The sequence below is a fragment of the Cetorhinus maximus genome, chromosome 20 (assembly GCF_964194155.1).
Source record: "Cetorhinus maximus chromosome 20, sCetMax3.hap1.1, whole genome shotgun sequence".
Classification (NCBI taxonomy): Eukaryota; Metazoa; Chordata; class Chondrichthyes; order Lamniformes; family Cetorhinidae; genus Cetorhinus; species Cetorhinus maximus.
Window position 1 is genome coordinate 45,890,698 of NC_135898.1, and position 25,165 is coordinate 45,915,862.

The window sequence follows — 25,165 nt, forward strand, 5'->3', positions numbered from 1 at the left end:
GAGGGCAGCCTTAGATTACAGGAGGATATAGACGGGCTGGTCAGATGGGCTGATCAGTGGCAAATGGAATTTAATCCGGACAAGTGTGAGGTGATGCACTTGGGCAGGACAAACAAGGCACGGGAACACACGATGAATGGTAGGACCCTGGGAAGTACCGAGGATCAGCGGGACCTTGGTGTGCATGTCCACCGGTCTCTTAAGATAGTGGGACAGGTACATAAGGTGGTTAAGAAGGCATATGGGATACTTGCCTTTATTAGCTGAGGCATAGAATATAAGAGCAGGAAGGCTATGCTGGTATTGTATAAAATGCTGTTTAGGCCACAGGTAGAGTATTCCGTGCAATTCTGGAATCCGCATTATAGGAAGGATGTGATTGCACTAGAGAGAGTGCAGATGAAATTTACCAGGATGTTGCCTGGGCTGGAGAGTTTTAGTTATGAGGAGAGATTGGATAGACTGGAGTTATTTTCCCTGGAGCAGAGGAGATTGAGGGGGGACATGATTGAGGTGTATAAAATTATAAGGGGCATAGATAGGGTAGACAGGAAGAAACTTTTCCCCTTGGTGGAGGGATCAATAACCAGGGGGCATAGATTTAAGGTAAGGGGCAGGAGGTTTAGAGGGGATGAGAGGAAGAAATTTTTCACCCAGAAGGTGGTGGGAATCTGGAACTCGCTGCCTGGAAGAGTGGTAGAGGCAGAAACCCTCATAACATTTAAGAAGTATTTGGATGTGCACTTGCGATGCCATGGCATACAAGGCTATGGGCCTAATGCTGGAAAATGGGATTGGAATAGTTAGGTACATGTTTGACTGGTGCAGACTCGATGGGCCAAAGGGCCTTTTTCTGTGCTATAGACCTCTGACACATAGCCGGGTAGATGCTAGTGTTGTAGCTGTTTGTCGAGGGGCGTGGCAAGTTTTGGAGCACAAGTCTTCAGTACTATTGCTGGAATATTGTCAGGGCCCATATCCTTTGCAGTATCCAGTGCCTTCAGCTGTTTCTTGATATCACATGGAGTGAATCGAATTGGCTGAAGACTGGAATCTGTGATCTGGGGGCCTCCAGAGGAGACCGAGATGGATATTTTTAAAATTATTTCATGGGATGTGGGCTTCGCTCGCTGGGCCAGCATTTATTACCCATCCCTAATTGCCCTTGAGAAGGTGGTGGTGAGCTGCCTTCTTAAACCGCTGCAGTCCATGTGGTGTGGGTATACCCACAGTGCTGTTAAGAAGGGAGTTCCAGGATTTTGAACCATGACAGTGAAGGAACAGTGATATATTTCCAACTCAGGATGGTGAGTGACTTGGATAGGAAATCCAGGTGGTGGTGTTCCCATCCATCTGCTGTCCTTGCCCTTCTAGATGGTAGTGGTCTCGGGTTTGGATGGTGCTGTCTAAGGAGCCTTGGTGAACTTTTGCAGTGCATCTTGTAGATGGTACACACTGCTGCTACTGTGCGTCGGTGGTGGAGGGAGTGAATGTTTGGATTTGGTGCCAATCAAGCGGGCTGCTTTGTCCTGGATGGTGTGGGAGCTGCACTCATCCAGGCAAGTGGGGAGTATTCCATCATACTCCTGACTTGTGCTTTGTAGATGGTGGACAGGTTTGGGGAGTCAGGAGGTGAGTTACTCGCCGCAGGATTCCTAGCCTCTGACCTGCTCTTGTAGCCACAGTATTTATGTGGCTAGTCCAGTTCAGCTTCTGGTCAATGGTAACCCCCAGGATGTTGATAGTGGGGGATTCAGTAATGATAATGCCATTGAACATCAAGGGGTGATGGTTGGTTTCTCTCTTGTTGGAGATGGACATTTCCTGACACTTGTGTGGTGCAAATGTTACTTGCCACTTGTCAGCCCAAGTCTGGATATTGTCCAGGTCTTGCTGCATTTGGACATTGACTGCTTCAGTATCTGAGGAGTCGCGAATGGTGCTGAACATTGTGGAATCATCAGCGAACATCCCCACTTCTGACCTTATGATAGAAGGAAGGTCATTGATGAAGCAGCTGAAGATGGTTGGGCCGAGGACACTACCCCGAGGACATCCTGCAATGATGGCCTGGAGCTGAGATGACTGTCCTCCAACAACCACAACCACCTTCCTTTGTGCTAGGTATGACTGGATCATCCACTCGGCACTTCTGGCTGAAGATTGTTGCGAATATTTTGCCTCATCTTTTTCACTGATCCGCTGGGCTCTTCCGTCATTGAGGATGGAGATATTTGAGGAGCCTCCTCCTCCAGTGAGTAGCTTAATAGTCCACCACTATTTACAGTGTGGCAGGATTACAGAACTTCAGTCTGATCCGTTGGTTGTGGGATTGCCTAGCTCTATCACTTACTGCTTATGCTTTTTGACACGCAAGTAGTTCTATGTTATAGCTTCACCAAGTTGATACCTCATTTTTAAGTATGCCTGGTGCTGCTCCTGGCATGGCCTCCTGCACTCTTCATTGAACCAGTGTTGATCCCCTGGCTTGATGGTAATGGTGGAGTGGGGGATATGCTGAGCCATGAGGTTACAGATTGTGTTCAAGTGCATTTCTGCTGATGGCCCACAGCGCCTCATGGATGCCTGGTCTTGAGTTGCTAGACCTGTTTGAAGTCTATCAAATAGCACAGTGGTAGTGCAACACGCTGGCGGGTATCCTCAATGAGGAGGCGGGACTTTGTCTCCTACTGATACTGCCATGGACAGATGCATCTGCGGCAGGCAGGTTAGGATGAGGTCATTTTTTCCTCTTGTTGGTTTCCTCACCACCTGCCGCAGATCCAGTCTAGCAGTTATGTCATTTAGGGCTCGGTCAGCAGGTGCTACCGAGTCACTCTGGATGAAGTCCCCACCCAGAGTACATTCTGCACCCTTGCCACCCTCAGTGCTTCCTTCATGTGATTTTCAACATGGAGGAACACTGATTCATTAGCTGAGAGAGGGCGGTACGTGATAATCAGCAGGTTTCCTTGCCCATGTTTGACCTGATGCCATGTGACTTCATGGGGTCTAGAGTCAATGTTGAGGACATCCTACCGACCATATACCACTGTGCCGCCCCTCTGCTGCCGGTGGGACAGGACATATCCACCAGGGTTGGTGATGGTGGTGTCTGGACATTATCTGTAAGGTATGATTCTGTGGGGATGACTATGTCAGGCTGTTGCTTGACTAGTCTGTGAGACAGCTCTCCCAATTTCAGCACTAGCTCCCAGATGTTATTAAGGAGGACTTTGCAGGGTCAACAGGGCTGCGATTGCTATTGTCATTTCCGGTGCCTAGGTTGATGCTGGGTGGTCCATCAGGTTTCATTCCTTTTTTGTGACTTTGTAGCAGTTTATTACAATTGAGTGGCTTGCTAGGTCATTTTGTCTCGAGTCACGTGTAGGCCAGACAGACCAACTAGGTAAGGAAGACAGATTTCCCTTCCTAAAGGGCAGGGCCTTTTACAACAATCAACAATGGTTCCATGGTCATCACATTAGACTTTTAATTCCAGATCTTTATTGAATTCAAATTCCACCACCTGCTGTGGCGGGATTCGAACCCAGGTCCCCTGACTATTTCTCTGGGTCTCTGGATTACTAGTCCAGTGACAATCCCACTGTGCCATTGCCTCCCCATATCGTGATCATGTTGTCCAATGATACTGCAAGAAAATGACACCACCAAAATATCATTATTGATCAATGAGATTGCTGGAAAGAGACATCCCGGAGAAGAATTTTATTTCATTTTTGGAGGTGATTGAGAAAGTTTTGCCTTTCAAGTAGTTGCATATATTTGATGCTAGAAATACCTAATTGCAGGTCATTCATCAGAATTATGAACTTATTCTGAACACAAGAACACTTGGTTTAATGTTTTATTTTAACGTTTATAACAGTTGGCCAGTGAAAAGAGCAACTACATATATGTCTAAGAATGTTTGAGCCTGTCTAGCCATCAGATTCTAGAAGGATTGGCAACCTTTTTAGATCTTGTTCTTCTGTCAATGGCCAGTTTTTAAAGACATGAGTCAAGAGGATAGCATCTTGGTGTAGCTGTTGAATGAAAAATATTTGAGATGTGGATTTCTGTTATAGCCTGAGGCATATACTATTTATTTGTTGATAAATTTGTTGTAGCAGTTACTGATTGGGAAATCAGAAGTTAGAATGAAAGGTACAGCACAGCTGAGCAGGCCATTCAGTTCATCACAAAAACAGAATTACTTGGAAAAACTCAGCAGGTTTGGCAGCATCGGCGGAGAAGAAAAGAGTTGACGTTTCGAGTCCTCATGACCCTTCAGCAGAACTGAGTGAAGTTAGGAAGGGGTGAAATATAAGCTGGTTTAAGGTTGGGGAAGAGAAGTTGTGGTGGGGGGGGCGGTGGTTGTAGGGACAAGCAAGCAGCGATAGGAGCAGATAATAAAAAGATGTCACAGACAAAAGGAACAAAGAGGTGTTAAAGGTGGTGCAAACACCAGGAGAGAAATGGAAAGCAATGAAGGTGAACAAGGCAGAAGAGACAGGCGGGAATCCTGTCAAAAAGCAGAGCAATACTTCTTCAAGGTAGGCATTTCTTGAAGAGGAATGGCAGTCAATTAAACACAGAGACTCTCCTAACTTCACTCAGTTCTGCTGAAGGGTCATGAGGACTCGAAACGTCAACTCTTTTCTTCTCCGCCGATGCTGCCAGACCTGCTGAGTTTTTCCAGGTAATTCTGTTTTTGTTTTGGATTTCCAGCATCAGCAATAGTTTTTTGTTTTTATCTCTGTGTTTAATTGACTGCCACTCCTCTTCAAGAAATGCCTACCTTGAAGAAGTATTGCTCTGCTCTCCGACAGGATTTCCGCCTATCTCTTCTGCCTTGTTCACCTTCATTGCTTTCCATTTCTCTCCTGGTGTTTGCACCACTTTTAACACCTCTCTGTTCCTTTGTCTGTAACATCTTTTGATTATCTGCTCCTATCACTGCTTGCTTGTCCCTACAACCACCCCGCCCCCCACAACTTCTCTCCCCCCCCCCCCACCTCCCCCAACAACTTAAACCAGCTTAAATTTCACTCCTCTCCTAACTTCACTAAGTTCTGCTGAAAGGTAATGAGGACTAGAAACGTCAACTCTTTTCTTCTCCGCCGATGCTGCCAGACCTACTGAGTTTTTCCAGGTAATTCAGTTCATCATACTGGTGCTGCATGCTACATCTTTAATATATTTTTTCCATTTGCTACTTGATTTTCTATTCAGTTCTCCAAACATATTGGGCAGAACTTGCCCGGTTCCAGGTTAACAGGACTGGAGGTGCGGGTGTTGAGAAAACAGTACAGTATTGTGCTGGGCGATGCGTTCCCTCTGCCAGGAAAGTTTCCCTTGGACAGACAGGATTGCAGATTAGCTGCTTGCTGCATGACAGTAAGCAGCCAATCTGCGTTTTTATGACCTCATTTAGGGGTCATCTAGATCACTCGCGGCATTTTGCCAGCAGCAGAGCGGTGGCCCCCGCCTCATGCAGAGGCCATCAACTAAATCAAGGCGGCCTCCCGGTGGCAGTCTGGGGAGCCATTGGAGTGGAGGCTCCATCCCCCAAAGAGGGAACTGCCGGCAGCAAAAGCCCCTCCCGCAGCCCAAATCCTGCCACTGAAGGATTTCCCCTCTGCTTTGAGGAGCTCGCCCGCTTCGGTCCTCTAAAAACTTAATTATTATGAACCCTCTGAGGGCATCTCCATTTTGAGGTGCCCTCGCGTTCTCCTCAGTAGTACCCATTTCTCCTGGTGGAGATTCTGAATCTCTAGACTGCTGTGCCTCTGATTTGGCCAACAGCATTGGGAGCCTGCCTGCCGTTCTTAATTGGACAGTGAGATTGGATAGTGAGCTTGGAGGCAGCTAATTAGGAGACCGCGTCTGGGAAAATAGCTCCCATGGTCTAGGTCCCAGCAAGGGTGGTCTCAGGACCCACATTTGGTCATGACATCAGGGTCCCAGAGCCCATGGGAAAATCCTAACCATTACATCCAGAACGCCAGGAGTGTAGAATTGGTGTAACACCATTGTTTCTTATTTCAAACTTACTCATGTGACCTGGCAGTAATATCCCCTCCACCAATCCCTTTTCTTTCCTGGTGAACAAGTCAGGAGAACAAAATTAAATAAACAAAATGAATGCTTAAAATTAACATCAAATGATTCGGCATTTAAAAAGAAAAATCTAGGTCAGCCTCTCGGGGATTTGTTTTGTATTTCCTACTTTTGTGAATTGAGCTGGCCTGAAATTTTCTGGCATATCCTCTAACTGAATGTGTTGTGGTGTTTTGGCGTCAGTCAGTGTTCTTACTGTGCTGTAGAATCTGTCAATGGAACACAAAAGCAATTGGTCAGAAATTACAGGGGCTGCTCTAAAACCAAGGAGAATTGTTTCCTTTACATGAAGGGTAAATGTTCAAGTGATAAGGGAATCCCCATTACATAGCAAGAAGGAGTTAAAGAACTGATTGAGACTCGTTCTGTAGAATTAATATTATCTCAATTTCATCAGCCTCGAAAATGGCTTACCCACTCCGCTAATGCTAGCGGCTACTGTAGTAATTCCCCCTTCAAAGAGACATATCGGTCCTTTTAATATGTAGGCTGGGTCCTCTGATGTCTCTGGAACCAAAAGAGGACAGAGCTGTGTGAAGCGGGTGCCTTGCACTCTCTTCTGAGTTTCAGCTGGCAGTTCAAGTTAAGTGTAAATTTTTATTTCTTTTTTGGGGACATGGAAAGAGGGGGTGCTAAAATGGGTCGCTGCTGCACCAGATACCACCCCCCACTACGAATGGACCCCTGCCACCACAACTATCATTTTCTGGGCCAGCCTCCAGATATTTTTCAGCCAAATTAAAAACTTTATGCTTTACACTATTACTGGGGTGTGGATATGGGGAGTATGTAGAGACAGTGCATCAGAATTGTTCCTGGAAAATAAATAATGTTTCTCCTACCCATTGCAGCTGCTTAAATATTTCTGGCCCAATTTTAACTGGGCCAGTTTTCAATGGATGAATTAGAAATTTACCCACTGCTCTAAACTGGAGTATTTTAACTCCTGGGTCTTATTTAAATCCTCTTCAAACCATCTGTCTTATTATTGACTATCTCTGTCATGAAGCATTGTTATTTGCAAAAATCCAACAATGTCTTGAACTCGAAGCAAGGAAGGCAAAGAATGCTTGAGTTGTTTAAAGGAATTTGCTCTCCCTTTCTGGCATTTTTTGTTTTTGTTTTTCCAAATACTTACGCTAATGTTCCACAACATAAAACAGATGTTGCCTAATTTTAATTTGCTCTTTTGCAAACTATCATGTAATCACAGTACTTAATAGGTGGTTAAGCCTATCAAGCTGTTCATTGGCCTTATTTATTATAACACATTAAATCAATTGAAATATTATAAGTAACAATTGAATAATAGAATAAAGGAAACTATTTGTTACCGACTGATCGGTTTTCAAGGTAGAACTCACTCAGCAGGAGTTGTTGAAATATTGGGATGGTTTCATTCAGAATGCAGTTTTTGACTGTTAATTCTTTGTAATCAATTGCAGGTCAACTGCTAATTATTACATTCAAAATGCGCTTCTACTAATTACTTTGTAATTAGACAGAGTCTGGTTGCATTTTTAATTAAACTTGGAACATTTTATCCAACTGTATTATCTATATCAATTGTTTTCATTTGGAAGCACTTTTCTATAAGGCGTGAGGATGGACTTTCTAGATCACACTTTATTCATTTCTACTCTGAATAATATATTGGTAGAGCTGATTTCTTTGTAAGCATAAATAACTGAATGGTCAATGATTAATTCAGTTATTTATACACTAAAATAATTTAATTAATGTAGTTGTTTAAATTTAGCAACATTGAACTAACAAGAGTACACTGTATTTCTTCCAAGTGTTAAATACAATGGCCCAGGTTTTATTGTAGACATAGTAATCAATGCTCACTGTTATTGAAGAGTAAGTTGGACAGCAATTTCAGTAGTCGACATGTGGAGTTAAACATGGAAATTAGGAAATTGCTGTCTGAATTGCCCAGCTCCATCAGAAACTTTGCTCTAATGCTATCTGACCCAGAGACTCAGCATTTAAACATATCAAGGGTGTGAAGTTGTGATATTTACCCAATAGACACCCATTAAACTCCCCAAAATTGTTGGGGCTTTTCTATTCAAGTGTAAGTGAATTTTTCATGGTTTGACAGCCTTAATTACTGACAAACAGCCTCCCTAGCCCTGAAAATTAACTTTCACAAGTGTGAAGTCCCATTCTTTCAGATTTTAATTATTGTTGGGCATTTAAAAAATTTCTGTCTCTTTTATCTCTCAATCTTAATCGCATCCTTCTTTCTTTCCCTCTATTTTGCTTTCTGTACATGACTTGACATTGAATTAATACTTCTAAGTAAACTGCCTGGTTTAGATGCTGCGTGTCTCAGTAAGAATCCTTAAATCTAACTGGTTAAGAGATATACTACTGTTTGTCCTGTTCATGCACCATTTGTTCATTGCAGACCACAAAATCCAAACCAAGGATATAGAAAAGTGCATGAAAAGGAGAGAAAAAGCAGAATTATTACCAATATTCAAAGTTTTCTATCATTCCTACAAGATGACTTCTCCCTTTATTGAAAAAAATCCCCCTGTTGGAGGAAATATAATTGACCAGGGAGTTTTGTGCTCACATGCAGAACTGGTATTGTAATGAGGGAATAGCAAGATTTGGAAATATGGTCACAGTAATGACAGCAGACTCTTTGATTGACACAAAAATGGGTATTGAGGTCCTTGATGACAATTTTGCAGCAACAGGAAAGGTCAGCCCTGCTCATATATCATTCTTTGTCCCTAATAGGCCCCACCCTGTCTCTTAGGACCTGCTTCCTTTTTACATGCCAGTGGAAGATTTTTGGGTTATCTATTAGATTAAGCCGCATTCTACTCTCATATTCTCACTTTATCATTCTTAATTTCCTCTTCTCTTCCTCTCACAAGTTATTGTGTGCTTTTTAATATTCTGTCATGGGATGTGGGCGTCGCTGGCTAGGCCAGCATTTATTGTCCATCCCTAATTGCCCTTGAGAAGGTGGTGTTGAGCTGCTGCCTTGAACTGCTGCAGTCCATGTGGTGTAGGGAAGCCCACAGTGCTGTTAGGAAGGGAGTTCCAGGATTTTGACCCAGAAGGAACAGTGATATAGTTCCAAGTCAGGATGGTGTGTGGCTTGGAGGGGAACTTGCAGATGGTGGTGTTCCCATGCATCTGCTGCCATTGTCCTTCTAGATGGTAGAGGTCGCAGGTTTAGAAGATGCTGTCGAAGGAGCCTTGGTGAGTTGCTGCAGTGCGTCTTGTAGATGGTACAAACTGCTGCCACTGTGCATAACTGGTGTAGAGAGCAAATGTTTATTGTGGTGAATGGGGTAAATCAGGTGACTGTTTTGTCCTGGATGGTGTCAAACTTCTTGAGTGTTGCTTGAGCTGCACTCATCCAGGCAAGTGGAGAATATTCCGCTGCTGACTTCTGCCTTGTAGATGGTGGACAGGCCTTGGAGTGTCAGGAGGCGAGTTACTCGCCACAGGATTCCTAGCCTCTGACCTGCCCTTGTAGCTATAGTACTTATATGCTGCTCCAGATCAGTTTCTTATTAGTGGTAACCCCCAGGATGTTGATTGTTGGGGATTCAATGATGGTAATGCCATTGAATGTCAATGGGAAATGGTTAGATTCTCTCTTGTTGGAGATGGTCATTGCCTGTCATTTGTATGGCGCGAATCTTACTTACCACTTAGGTCAAGGCTAAATGTTGTCCAGGTCTTGCTGCAAATGGACACGGATTGCTGTTTGACCTGGTTCTCGCTTGAAGAATTCACCTGACATGCATCACATACTCTTCTATGTTTCATCATATTCCCTGTCTCCCTTGTCATTCAAGGAGCCCTGACTTTAGCTCTCCTGCCTTTCCCTCTTTTTGGAATATACCTGAAACATTTCTTCCTTAAAGATCACCCATTGTTCCATTACTGTTTTTCCTGTCAGCCTTTGGTTCTATTTTACCCTGGCTCGATCCCTTCTCATTACATTGAAGTTAGCCCTTTTCCAATTTAGAATTCTACTTTAGATTGTTCCTTGCTCTTCTCCTTTATTAATCTAAACACTATAATACAATGGTTATGCGTTCTCCCACAGGCACTTGGTTCACTCGGCCCGCTTCATTTCCCAGCACCAGATCCAGCTTCTCCAATCTACCCTCATACCAAAATATATCACTTTGCACTTCTATGTATTAAATTTGATCTGCCACGTGTCCCCCATTCCACAAGCCTGCCTGTCCTCTTGAAGGGAATGACATGGTATCCCTTCCTCCATTCCAAAAAGCAACCATTCATCACTACTGTCTGTTCCCTATCAGTCAAATTTGTATCCATGATGCCACTATCCCTTTTATTCCATGGTCTTCAACTTTGCTGGCAAGTCTATTACATGGCAACCTTTTGGAAATCCATATACATCACATCAACTACATCACCCTCATCGATTTTCTCTGTTACCTCATCAAAAACTCAATTAAGTTAGTTAAACATGATTTACTGGTAACAAATCTGTGTTGGCTTTCTGTAATTAATTCACACACGTCCAATTGGTAAGTTTATCCCGGATTACTGTTTCTAAAACTTTCCCTTCACCGTGTTAAACTAACTGGCCTGTAGTTGCTGGGTTTATCCTTACACTGTTTTTTGAACAATGGTGTAATACTTGCAATTCTCCAGTCCTCTGGCACCACCCCTGTTTCTAAGGAGGATTGGAAGATTATGACCAGTACCTCTGCAATTTCCACCCTTAATTCCCTCAGCATCCTTCGATTTGGTCCTGGTAACTTATCAATTTTAAGTACAACCATTCTTTCTAATACCTCCTGTTTATCAATTTTTAAGTTTCTTGTATCTGTCCTCCCCTTATCTGTCCTTTCTGGTACATTACTATTGCCATTGGCTTATAGTACTTTTCTTTAGGTAATAAAACTTTTACTGGACCAGTTAAAGCTTTGGATCAATAGTCCCTGACATATTGCCACAGAATTTGTCAACAGTCCATGGTTGTTCCTACCCGCAACAGCTTCAGAAAGGTTACTGCTTTGCCTCTTGTAGAATTTGGCTTTTTGGCATTGGCATTTCAGTGGCTTGACCAATGAATTAGGCTTTGTGAAGTCACTGTTGAGATTTAATTTTTACTTCACAGCTCCGTTAATAGTTTTCTCCATTATTTACACCAATTTAATGGCTGTTGACCCATTTGAAAAGTGAAAAATGAGCATTTTTGTGGGTTTATTCAGTTTCTAGTGGGAAATGTATCATGAGAATTGTGCATTTTAATTTAAGAACATTTAATTTCAAAAAGAAAGAGGAGATTCATACTTTACAAACGTGAAAATGAATCCCAAAATATGTAGGTCTAAAAGTGGAAAAATCTTTGTTGATATTTACCAGCATATGCTTAAAAGCAACAATTAACATGGTAACATTAAATAGAAACATAGAAAAATAGAAGCAAGAGTAGGTCATTCGGTCCTTCAAGCCTGCTCTGCCATTCAATATGATCATGGCTGATCCTCTGTCTCAACGCCGTACTCCTGCACTCTCCCCATACCCCTTGATGCCTTTAGAGTCTAGAAATCTATCTATTTCCTTCTTAAATATATTCAGTGACTTGGATTCCACGGCCCCCTGTGGTAGAGAATTCCACATGCTCACCACCCTCTGAGTGAAGAAGTTTCTCCTCATCTCAGTCCTAATGGCCTACTCCATATCCTGAGATTGTGACCCCTTGTTCTCAACCCCCCAACCAGAGGAAACATCTGCATCCATCTGTCCAGCCCTGTCAGAATTTTATATGTTTCAATGAGATCCCCTCTCATTCTTCTAAACTCCAGTGAATACAGGCCTAGTCGGCCCAATCTCTCCTCATACGATAAATAGCAATGGAAGGGCAGATTACTGATAAATGTAAATATTCCTCAAATGGAAAATATTGGTTTTTGAAATGAATGGGTTACATATTCATAACTTTAAATATCTGCAATTGACTAGACAACTACTGCCATTTTAAAGAGCAAACCTGAAAGCCTGGTGAAAATAATAATAGTTGTATTAGTTTCCTGATGCAAAACATTTTTAAAAGAGTGAATTTCTGTTAACAGGTTACTCCTGAGTTTTATATATCTGGACTTTGATTCCTTTGCCCCACCACCCACCCTCCTGACACACTTCCCGCTTGTGTGCTGGACAGGTGCTGTTGGACCTGGTGGCCGACAGGTCCCTGCCCCCGTTCAGCCCTTCCCGACCAGTTAATTGGTTCACCAGCGTGAAATCTAGGTCGGGGGCAATCGCAGGCAGCGGGCCATTTCCTGGCTGCTCCTGCCGACCGCACCCACCCGCCGACCCCAAAATTCTGCCCCAAGGCTGATTACACTCTTAAGAAGGATGCTTTCTTGGATGCAAAGTTGGCATATTCTCTATGCTGGTGTTATAATAAATTACATGCTTGGACCTTGAATGATATATAATTGGACATCCTTAGATCCTCTGTCTATTTTAGTTAAATTCTATCTTTTTGTTTATCTCAGGCAATCATGATAACATCTGCAGCATTTTGCCATTTCCACTGAAGGCAATTATCACTTGGTTGATGTGCAGTGTCAGCTCCCTCTATAAAATAGTATGAAAATTTTTTGGCAATCAGACAATTGTTACTTTTGGAAAGAAGGTGAAGGCAAAGCTCTCCTTAAATAAAGCTTAATAAATTGGCTAAACGAGTTAATCTCTTTATGCTGCTCCTAGGCATAAATACCATGGAAAGTCAGAGTTCATGCATCTCGTGTAGTGATTAGTTCACAAGCCAACATGTTTTTCAAGGCTATCTTTAAGGCAGCAAAAAGTCTTAGCAGTCCTGATGATAAACACTTGCTACTACAATGTTGAAAGATATCTGAAGACAAACAATAAAATTCCCATCTTCAGTTTCTGTCCTGCTTTAGTTTACTTTTATATGTATGTGAAAGTCAAACAAATGAAAAAGAATGCTTTATTGCCTATAATGATTAAGCTCCTTCTCATTCTTTGACTGAACTTAAACCTTCACATACAAAGCTTCACACCCAACCTCTTTTTCTCTTTTTGCTCTGATGCTGCTTAGGGTTGTTTATTTTTTATGTTCCATGATTCTCATTTCATTTAGAGGGAATCAGTGCTGCCACTTTTGATACAAAACAGTAAAGTATGTGATCCAGAATGAGGCTTTTATATATCACAAAGTGGGGAGGATAACCTGATTACATCAGCTGCACATGATGCAAAGGGCTCCTAAATGTATTTTAATCACTCTTGCAATGATTAAAATATTCCATTGAACTTAAATTTAAATAGAAGTTAAATACTTTTTCAAAACAATAAGGAGTTCCATTACCTTCAGAAAATAATGTAATGTTATTTGGTATTATAGCAGTAATCATTTACAATTTCTTTCTTGTTTTTTTCCAGTCTTATCCAATGGTACTACAGTATCGGCCAAGGATTGACTTTGGTTAGACCAGAGCAGCTGTTATCCACTATGGTGGATACTGCACTAAATTTACCCATCGACAGTTTGCACAATGAATGGATATATTGGACAATGGACAGAATTAGATTTTTCAGAACAGAAACAAAATTTGTATCTGTCTACCATTTTTCAGATGCATTTATTTTTCCCAAGAACAAGCCCAATGCTATTCTGCTACTGGAGCCATGAAACGTTTGTGTCGATCTGTGTGATATTTGTGTTGAATACTGCAAATAATCACCCACTATAGCCTGTGAGTTGAGAGTCAGTGTTCACTGCCCATGTGTCTATAAGCCTACGTCCTGAAGTTATACATGTGCTTGTGCTAATGCTAAAACATAGCAAAATGGCAAAACTTGTTCTACGTCTTTGAATAAATTTATGTTCCGGCTAACATATGTATTGACTTTCTTTGTTTATGGTAAGTTAATTAACCCTAAAGATTACAGTTTGAAGTTGTAAAATGTTTTCGTTATATACCACTGTTGTAATCATAAGGAAGTAGGTGCATTTTGTGGAGAGGGAAACCCTTTCAAAATTATCTCTGTTATGAACATTGATGGACCATTTTTCTAGCTGTCCTTTAGCTAGTAAGCTATTTTATAGCAGTAGCTTGAAGTTAAAAAAAAAAGTCAGCAAAAAATGCTCTGTAAATGTCACACAAAAGGAACAGGCAGTAACCTACCAAGAGATGCTTCATTCCCAATATGGAGGTACATTGTAGCCTGATTATTTCAAGCAAATTAGCCCATTAAAAATTATTAGACTTCAAGATCAAGTTCTACATTGAAAAAAAATGTACACCAATTAAGATTTTGGAATCAGAAGCATGTTTCCTTAACCAGTCAAATTTCAAAATGACCTCTACTCAGTGATTATTTAGTTGAATTTGTGAGTGATATCTAATCCTTTTATGAAAATCTCACTGGTGAATTTTGAAATCACTGGGACCTCCTGCTATTTATCACGTCAAGTTAATTACTAAAATCAGGCATTGATTGACAATGAAAGATTGCTTGAACCAGCTCTCTTCCTTCATTGTTGCTAAACTAAAATACAATCAACATTAATGAAAACAGCTTTTTTAGATTATCTTGCCCTGCACTCTTCACCTCCTTGACAATCAGATGTCATATTTACTTTGGAATATAAGGTTAAACAATATTAAACAATAATTTGCATTATCCTTAAGTAATTCATGTCCAACATTGTTTTCGGGAACCTTAGTACATTTTAGTGTGAGCTCTGTGGGCTAAGCTTCACTGACTGAATGTGAATTGAACATCAGTGATGCAACTTATGAAAATGTACATTTATATTGCTAAACTAACAACAAAATAGTGATTTTTGTAGTCAACCTTCTAAGCTGGTGGGACCTGTAACACTGGTGATTTACCTCTCAGACACTCCTAAAAATTGTAGCTACTGATTATCATTCTTGCTTCAGTCAATGAGTATATAGGTTGAGTTGTCTGATAGTTAGGACAGAATCCGCCTGAATTTGTGTTCAGCCTTTGGAGTCTATTGTTTACACCAGTGCATGTTTTTTATTTATTATTACAATTGTATACTCTATTGGACAATACAAAACTTCCGAAAACCTACTATGGCATTTTATCATTGATCACAATGGTGAAGACACTGAAAATTATGGGGGTTTGTTTGCTATTGATTTCTAATGTTCAAGTATAAAGAGGATTTAGTTGATCTGAAAACCTGAGGAATAACTGTTGGCCAAGCTGGTGGACAAACACTGAAACACATTCATACGACATTCTTTTGACTGCTATTTTAATGGTTAACCAATTTAAAATAAGTGGAACAATATCTATGTAAAAATAACTGATAAGTAATGTCATATAAATGTGTTCAGCATTCACCTACTTTCAACAACAGTAAGTTATTGGCTAAAATATTTTTTAGTAATCCATAATTAGAAGGACACAACCAAGCATCTATCAGCCATGTACTGTAGTCAACATGGCATCCCTCCATTGTGTTAACATGTTACATTAGTTTTTGAATGCTTTGAACAATGTTAATTCCTAAGGGTTTGTAACCTGTTAAAAACATTGTAATATCATCAAGCCAGTGCAGTTGAGTGTCATTTTAATAGTATTACATTCTTTTATACCCCTTAAAATAAAAATTCCTGAACTTCCCAGATATTTTTGCAATGCACCCTATGCTGAAAAACTCCATTTAAAAAGAATTGTTGTGATTGTAAAGTGAGTCCAAGAATCATTTAATTTTAAATGAACAATTAACTTGAAGATCATTACAAATGAGTAAATCCTACTATTAAAATGTAAATATTTTTGTAAACAAAACCAATTGTAAATGTTTGCAATACTGATGTTAATAGTATTTTATGTTTTGCAAAAAACTGTTTAGAGAAGCAGTTCTATTTTTTAATATGTATTTGCTGCAGACATGCATTCCTCTTTAACCATGTTTGGGTTTTAGTGAATGTTCTGTACATTTGCAATCACACTGGGATGAGAAATGAATACTGTGTCTGAAAATTGTATCAATTGAAGCACAATTCACCCACTGTCTTGTCGTGATTTGCTAATTTAAAGAAGCAATAAAATGTACCAGTTATGAAAATGCTGTTGTAAAGGCATAAGCCACCGTCCTGTCAGTGAACTATGTGGATCTGGACTATTGTCCATTGTCATTAAATCAATGAGTTAAAAATATATATTTTTTAATTTTTCCTGTGCACTTTTGAGCATTTGACTGCAAAACACGTTATCTTGACTTTTGTGAGGTCATTAATGAGGCCACCCTTTGGAATATTGAAAAAACAATTTTGCACACCGTACTTCAAGTGGATGATATGTGAGTTCAGAGGATGTTACAGAAATTCGGGACTATTAATTAGGAGGGAAGTTACAAAGATTAACTTTGTCTTAAATGCATAAAAAATGAAACTTATGATATAAGTTTTTAAATTGCTGAGCAGTATGATCAATGTACCTTTATTATTTAGGATAGTTCTTTTCCAGATAGGTTCATTTTTATAGATGTAAATAATAAATCTTTGTTATTTCCTTTGCTCTACTGTTTTCTGGTCTTCCTTAGCCTAGCAACTGCAAGCAACTAGGCAGGTGACCTGCTCCCAGACATCTGAACATCCCTCTTTGCTACAGGGAAGTACTTAGCTTCTGCTTACCTTATTAAGCATGCATAATGATACAATGGTTATTTAACAGCAAAAACAAAATCACTTCTTTTCCAGGTCACTAAAAGGTATTGTTGCCTTTCACATTGACACTTTCTTATTTATTCTCCCCTCTTCTATATCTCACGATAGCATCACCTAAAAAATGCAACATTTCTTGAATCTTGCTGCCTTCCTTCCTGCTGACAATTATATTTTCACTGGATACACCCAAGTGATTTGCAGTTACCTCAAACAGGCATCTCATTTATCTCAAACATCATCTCATTTAATATTCCCTTTTTCATCCATATAGCAGTCCATCAGTTTTCGAAACACCTTTGTTAAATGGGCGAATCACCTCTCTGTTGTCACCTGCTGCATTCCTTCTCACAATGGAATGACCGAGATCTGAAAATGTCTTCATAGGTTTCGAAGGATGGATCCAATTCACAGTGCTTACAGCTCTTTGTCAAGGTCAAATCCACTAGCAGACACCAAAAGAGTGCTTTGACTATTTTATTGATAAAGGATAGCTTAAATAGTAAATAATTAACAAAAAATGACATATAAGGCTAGCATATTTCCGGACATGAACAGACTAGTACATAGGCCTTTAAAAAATGGACAAGATTCAAGAAGCTAAGTTTCTAAATGTGCTTTTGAAATCCATATACTATTCTTCAAATGACCACACGTTCAAAACATTTCACATAATGGGAGCGTTATATCAACGTTTCTGTGCAAATGTTTTGTAATCTCAGTCCTATAGTAACTAGGAAGCAGTATGATTGCAGTATTGAAAGACACCTAGACAGAACAAGAATAGGTGATTTATTTTCAAACTAGCTTAAAGACTAAGGGCGGAATCATCCATTGCCGTTTGCGGTGGGCGTCATAACAGGTGGGAGCAGAAAACATCGGAAGATCACAAAAATAGGTTTCACGTCATCGTAAAACCAGTTTGCGCTCATCCGTTCCACTCGTCAATGGTGGGCCTCAGTTCCCACTGCTGCACACCTGGAGCCTAATTTCAATACTTTAGCATCTCATTATAAGCCCTGCTTGCCAGGATCATCCCTCACACTGGACCATCCGGGCACGTCGGCATGATTGCACACCGATGTGTTTCACAACTGCACATAAGCAACATGCACCTGGCAAGCTGCACTTCACTCGGGACTTCGAGGTTTGTCTGGCTATCTTGCTTCAGGCAGCACTTGCAGTCATCACTGCCAGGCTTTGCAGTCAGCACCACATCATTTTTAGGGGGGCTCACAGGCAGGTCTCTACCTACCAGACCTGTCATAAGGCGGGGGTGGATTTTCAATGGCTGCAGGGCTAGGGCTTACTTGGGGAAGGGAGAGAAGTGGCCTCAGGCAAGGGATCAGGCTGCAAGGCAAGGGTTGTACGACGGTATGGGAATATCTAAGGGTGTGTTTGGGGGGATACGTTGACCTGTGCATCCCAGCCCATCTCTAAAGGCTGGTGAAATCCAGCCTGAGGAGTGTATTGCTGATGCTATTCTAACGCATGTTCCTCTTATGTTTTCCTCAGTGTCCCTAAGGAACCAGCAGATGCAGTGTTGGAGAATGCTGAGTCATTGCACATAGAGGCATTCGATCCACATAGGCCAAGCACTAACGAGTATAGCAATGTCTTCTCCAAGGGACTCAAATTTAGACCTAGAGCAGGAAGCATTCAAAATGACCGGGATTTTCAGTCAGCAGCTGAGCAACACCACTCCGTGCTGATCACAAAAGCTGCCCCCAAAAATCTAGGTGAGGTGAGAATGACTGCCCTTGACATCAAGGCAGCATTTGAATGAGTGTGGCATCAAGGAGCCTCAGCAAAACTGGAGTGAGTGGGATTCAGGGGAAAATCCTCCACTGGTTGGAGTCATACCTAACACAAAGGAAGATGCTTGTGGTTGTTGGAGGTCAACCATCTCAGCTCAAGGACACCATGGCAGGCGTTCCTCCAACCATCTTCATCTGCTTCATCAATGACCTTCCTTCCATCATAAGGTCAGAAGTGGGGATGTTCGCTGATGATTGCACAATGTTCAGCACCATTCGCAACTCTTCAGATACTGAAGCAGTCTGTCCAAATGCAGCAAGACCTGGACAATATCCAGGCTAGGGCTGACAAGTGGCAAGCAATGTTCACACCACACAAGTGTCAGGCAATGACCATCTCCAGCAAGAGAGAATCTAACCATCGCCCCTTGATGTTCAATGGCATTACCATCACTGAATCCCCCGCTATCAACATCCTGGGAGATTCCATTGACCAGAAACTGAACTGGACTAGCCATATAAATGCTGCGGCTACAAGAGCAGGTCAGAGGCTAGGAATCCTGCAATAAGTAACCCACCTCCTGACTCCCCAAAGCCTGTCCACCTTCTACAAGGTACAAGTCAGGAGTGTGATGGAATTCTCTCCACTTGCCTGGATGAGTGCAGCTCCCAGAACACTGATAAAACTGGACACATCCCCGGACAAAGCAGCCCGCTTGATTGGCACCCCACCCACAAACATTCACTCCTTCCCTCATCGATGCAGAGTAGCAGCAGTGTGTACCATCTACAAGATGCACTTCAGGAATTCGCCAAAGCTCCTTCGACAGCACCTTCCAAACCCATGACCACTACCACCTAGAAGGACAAGGGCAGCAGATAGGTGGGAACACCTGGAAATTCCTCACCAAGCCAATCACCATCCTGACTTGGAAATATATCACCGTTCCTTCACTGTCGCTGGGTCAAAGTCCTGGAACTCCCTTCCTAACAGCACTGTGGGTGTCCCTACACCACATGGACTGCAGCGGTTCAAGAAGGCAGCTCACCACCACCTTCTCAAGGGCAACTAGGGATGGGCAATAAATGCTGGCCCAACCAGTGAAGCCCACATCCCATGAATGAATTTTAAAAAATCTCTGTGATGTGCATTTTCCCGTTCCTGATGACAGTTTAAATCTGGCACAAGTCAAGGAGATCTCCGGTCATGTAGCAGCAGTGACATCAGCAACTAGTGAAGGCAGCCAGTCACATTGAAGTGTTCTCGCTCCAGGAACCAGGAGGTTAAATGCGCTGATTCCCTTTTAATTTATAATTTCAGCTAATGAAACAAATTATTTATGATTAGGTTAATAGAGAATTGAAATAAAGATACACTTTAAAATAAGCCATTATTTTATAAATATGTTGCCTTTTTAAAATTATGCAGAAATTTGACATTCCACAAATATAAAAGTTGCTTTCAGGGCTAGTGAAGGTGTATAGAAGTCATTATAAAGTTTGTGTTACAATCCTATTTGGGACTGTTAATGTTTATAGAAGAAATCTGAACACCCAATAAATAACTGGCAGAACTATGCCACAAGATTTCACAAAGAAAATGTTTTTAAATGTTTTAGTTTTTAAAAACATATGCTATAAATTCAGTTGCACTTGTTAGTTCCCTCCCTCAACCCCACACCCCAACAGTTCTCTTATCTTGTGAAATCTTGAAGGTTCATTCATTTCTTTAGGGACCAATCCAAAGATATGCCACAGCCCTCTGGAAGTCACTCTAATTCTCGCCAGTGTTCCAGCTTTTCTCCCAGGTAAGATTTTATGGATGTCCTACCATTAGCTTTTTGACTACACGACTGCCACTGCCACCACCCCCCCCCCCACCAACCGACCCCACCCCACCTTTTCTTTGCAGACCTCACAACTATGGATGCCTCAGATCCTTGTTCAAGTTGCTGGCAGATGCCCAACTGCCTTCTCACAGCTTTCCAAAATAATTCTGCTGACTTCTTTCTGCCATAAGGCTCTGTGAGGACCACTTCAGATTTCTTCCACTAGCTGCAAGCTGGAACAAATCTTTCAGCTGTTATTCCCTCGCAAAGTCCAAACTAAACATGAGCCCCCACCTGCATTCCACATGGTGAACAATAAAGTTAGTATTTCTCTGCTTAAGTGCAGGCCTGACTATTATTCATTTCTGTTGGATATCCCAACTCAGTAAGTTGGAAAATAGCTAATATAACTCCTTTATTCAAAAAGGGAGGGAGACAGAAAGCAGGAAACTATGGGCCACTTAGCTTAACACCTGTCATTGGGAAAACGTTAGAAGCTGTTATTAAAGACTTTATAACAGGGCACTTAGATAAATTCAAGATAATCAGGCAGAGTCAACATGGTTTTGTGAAAGAGAAAACATGTTTAACCAACTTACTGGAGTTCTTTGAAGAAGTTTCAGGACCTGTTGATCAAGGGGTACTGTGCTTAGATTTTCAGAAGGCATTTGATAAGGTGCCTCATCAAAGGTTATTGTGGAAAATAGAAGCACATGGTGTAGGGGGTAACATATTGGCGTGGAAAGAAGATTGGCTAGCTATCAGGAAACAGAGAGTGGGCATAAATGGCTCATTTTATGGTTGGCAGGATATGATGAGTTATGTGAGACAGGGATTAGTGCTGGGGTCTTAACTCTTTACAAGTTATATAAATAATTTGAATGAAGGGACCGATGGTATAGTTGCTAAATTTGTTGATGACACAAAGGTAGGTAGGAAAGTAAGTTGTGAAGAGGACATAAGGAGGCTACAAAAGGATATAGATTGGTTAGGTGAGTGGGCAAATATCTGGCAAATGGAGTATAATGTGGAAAAATTGAGGTTGTCCATTTTAGCAGGATGAATAAAAAAGAGACATATTATCTAAATGGTGAGAAATTACAGAGCTCAGAGATTCAGAGGGATCTGGGTATCCCAGTACATGAACCGCAAAAGGTTAGTATGCAGGTGCAGCAAGTAATTAGGAAAGCTAATAGAATGTTGTCATTTATTGTGAGGGGAATTGAATACAAGAGTAGGGAGGCTATACTTCAGTTATACAGGGCATTGGGCGGACGCGCACCCGACACACTTGAGCATGAAATGGCACATGATGGCATCGGGCAAACGTCGCAACGTCATCGTCATCGTGCACATGCATGATATTTCGGTCAGCGGGCACGTGCAAGAGTCAGCACGTCCACCCACCGACAATTATGAGGTCTATTAAGGCCATTAAAGTAGCAATTGATGGCAATTTTTCACTGCCTGCCCAACATTACTGTTGGCAGGTGGGCAAATCAGCCAGGCAGCCCTTGGAACTTTGAGGAAACCTCGTCCAGGGGTGGAATGAGATCTCTGTGATTAACTTAAAAAAAGATTTAAATGTTTTGAAACAATTTTCATCAGTCGTATGTTGAGGTGTCTCAGTCTGTCGCGTGGATTTTTTTTCTCCAGATTTTACATTCTGTTTTTACCGATTTTAAATTCGTCAGCTCCCTGAGGCAGCTCTCTGCCTTCAGGGAGCTTTCCTTCCACACTCGCCCGCGCCCATGCTGACTTCAGCACTCGGCCTCCTCCCGCCCCCACCCTGGCAGCAGTGAGCCTTTCAGTGCACATTTCACACTGGCCGTAAATTGGCCAGCCAGCAGGAAATCACGGTCGGGTGCCGATCGCGGGCGGCAGACTGTTTCCTGGCCACTCCAGGTCCTGCCGATTAGGGCCGTCCACCGTCCCAAAAATTCTGCCCCTGGAGTACTCTGTACAGTATTGGTCTCTTTATTTAAGGAAAGATGTAAATGCATTGGAAACAGTTCAAAGAACGTTTACTAGATTAATACCTGGAATGGATGGATTGTCCTATGAGGAAAGGTTGAACAGACTAGGCTTGTATATGCTGACTTTTAGAAGAGTAAGAGGCGACTTGATTGAAATGTATAAATCTTGAGGGGGCTTGACAGGGTGGGTATGAAAAGGGTATTTCCTCTTGTGGGAGAATCTAGAACTCTGGGTCACTGTTTCAACTAAGGGATCACCCATTTAGGACAAAGATGAGGAATTTTATTTCTCAGAGGGTTGCAAGGCTTTGGAATTCTCTTCCTCAAAGGATGGTTGAGGCAGCATCTTTGAATATCATTAAGGCAGAGGTAGATAGATTCTTGATAAGCAAGGGGGTGAAAGGTTATTAGGGATAGACAGGAAAGTGAAGTTGAGGTTAAAATCAGATCAACCATGGTCTTGTTGAATGGTAGAGCAGGCTTGAGGGGTTGAGTGGCCTACTCCTGATTCTAATTCATATGTTCATATGCATGAGTTGCAGCCTACACAAGACCAAATCTGCAACTGACTGACTGTTTGCAAACTGAACTGCTTGCTTCTGTCAGCAAACATACAGATAAGTTAAACAGAAGGACCTTATAACTAAGGCTCCACACTGAATCACTATCTCCATGGCATTGTGACAAGTTTTGAGGTGATTGAAACAGAAATTCAAATTATTTTTTTATCTTCAATACAACTCTGATTCTGTAACCCATATGAATAATTTATGTTGTTAATGGAGCTTCATGACCCTTTCTCCGGAATCCCTAATTCCATTACAAACTTAAAGATGGATCACTTATTGTTCAATTTTTTTTCACTATCAACTTTGACCTTACAGGATAAACATAGGTTAGCCTTTAACCGTAATTAACATCAAGCATCTTTGAATTGCATTTACTTCAGGGTTGTTATCAGTTTATCAATCAGATACCCACATTTATCTACAGTTAAAACTTTAATTCCTAAAAATGTATACATTATGAATTGGATATTTGCAACATTATTACACCATTAAATACCCAGTTATACCTCATTCAAGCACATGTAACATTTTCAAGGGCAGAATATTACATTCCCAGGCAGGCAGGTTTTCAGGCAGGAAGCAAAGGGCCACATTCATCACAGGGGCTATTTGGTGACATCCATCAGCCAGCCACCTCACTTCTATCTTCACTAGGACAGCACCTAGGAGGAGCACTAGGTTAAATGTATGAAGCATTCACTATACATGTCACAATGGATATGTACTGGGGCAAATGGCATTGGATTCACACCAAGCATTCTTAGGATAAAAAAATCTTTAAAATTGATTTCCATTTTATGCTGGGCATATTTCTTTAACAGGAGATGAATAGATGGAGATGCATTTTTCAGGTGGCCTCCCTTGGATGTCTGGACAGCCTCTCAGGTGCCCCACCTATATTAGGGACCTTTGCCCAAATGTAAGTGCATTTTGGCCTCATGAGCCTTGTGCACAGTGCATGAGCACTATCCACTCACCTTCAAAAACATTTGTCACATGAAATGGTTATTATGTATTTTCCAGCCTCAGGACCACACACAGTCTCTGTTTCTACACTGATCTGATCTTTCAACAGTTATTACTAGCACTAGATTCAAAAGCCATTGGCTGGAATTTTCTGGCCCTGTTGGCATAGGGTGTCATGACAGATGGGGGACGGACAATATGGCGAGAAGGGCAAGAATCGGTTTCATGCTGGCATGAGAGCACAGTGGAATCATCCTATGGCGTCCGTCATGATGGAACATCAATCCCGCTGGAGGCCAGCGTGAACCCGCTTTGCATCCTGCTAGTGGGATGCAAAGTAAGACCCGACCAGGATCGTCAGCCCACACCAGATTTACCATTACGCCAGCCCAGAACATGTCTGGACAGGTGTGATGCGCAGGAGTCGCTCTTTACCATTAGGGCTTTGCTCAGATCACAGACATTCAAGGAGCAGAAGATGCTACTGGACCCTGGAGGAACATGTGCATCACATGCTGGGTGGATCCTCATGGACATGGCTCTGCTCCGAAGCAGCTCTCAGAAGATGGGAGGTCTCTGTTGATGCTTTGGGCTTGCTTCGGAACATCATGGTCTTGGCCATGGGCTAAGAGGAAGGTCCAGCTGTAAGTGGGAGAGGAAGGTGTAGCACTGGGCCGGGGTGGGGAGTGGGGGGGTGCGGGAGGAGTTAAGTTTGCGGGTCCAGAGGGGAACGAAGGTGTTGGGGGGGGGTGGGCAGGTTTGGGAGGGGTGAGGTTGGGAGGGGTGAGAAGGGATTATGGGAGGAGGAGGGTGTAATGGAGAAGAATGTGGTAAGTGGGAGGTAGATGTAAGGGAAAGAGTTCGGAGGGGGGGAAGGAGTTTGGCAGGGAAGGAGTCTGGGGGGAGGAAGGAATTCGGAGGGGGGGAAGGAGTTCGGAGGGAAGAAGGAGTTTGAGAGGAGGAAGGAGTTCGGAGGGGGAAAGGAGTTCAGAGGGGAGAAGGAGTTTGGAAGGGGGAAGGAGTCCCGGGAGAGGAAGGAGTTCGGTGGGGGAAGAAGTTCGGAGAAGGGAAGGTGTCCAGGGGAGAAAGGAGTTTGGAGGGCTGAAGGAGTCTGGAAGGAGGAAGGAGTTTGGAGAGGGGAAGGAGTAAGGGTGGAGGAGGGAGTAAGGGCGGAGGAGGGAGTAAGGGGGGAATGACTAGGCGAATGTGCAAGGGAGGGGTCTGTTGAATCAATGACTGCCT

At 42.1% G+C, this 25,165-nt stretch overlaps 1 protein-coding gene across 4 annotated transcripts in view; it reads left to right on the plus strand.

The window, feature by feature from the left end:
• pcgf5b (polycomb group ring finger 5b) overlaps positions 1-16,679 on the plus strand; it is a 202,859-nt gene extending 186,180 nt beyond the window's left edge. For all 4 annotated transcript variants that reach the window (XM_078565989.1, XM_078565992.1, XM_078565991.1 and 1 more), the window contains one exon: positions 13,558-16,679. In XM_078565989.1, coding sequence (XP_078422115.1) covers positions 13,558-13,807 — 250 coding nt within the window. In that variant the 3' untranslated portion in view covers positions 13,808-16,679. The remainder of the gene's footprint in view (positions 1-13,557) is intronic.
• The last annotated feature ends 8,486 nt before the right edge of the window (positions 16,680-25,165 follow it).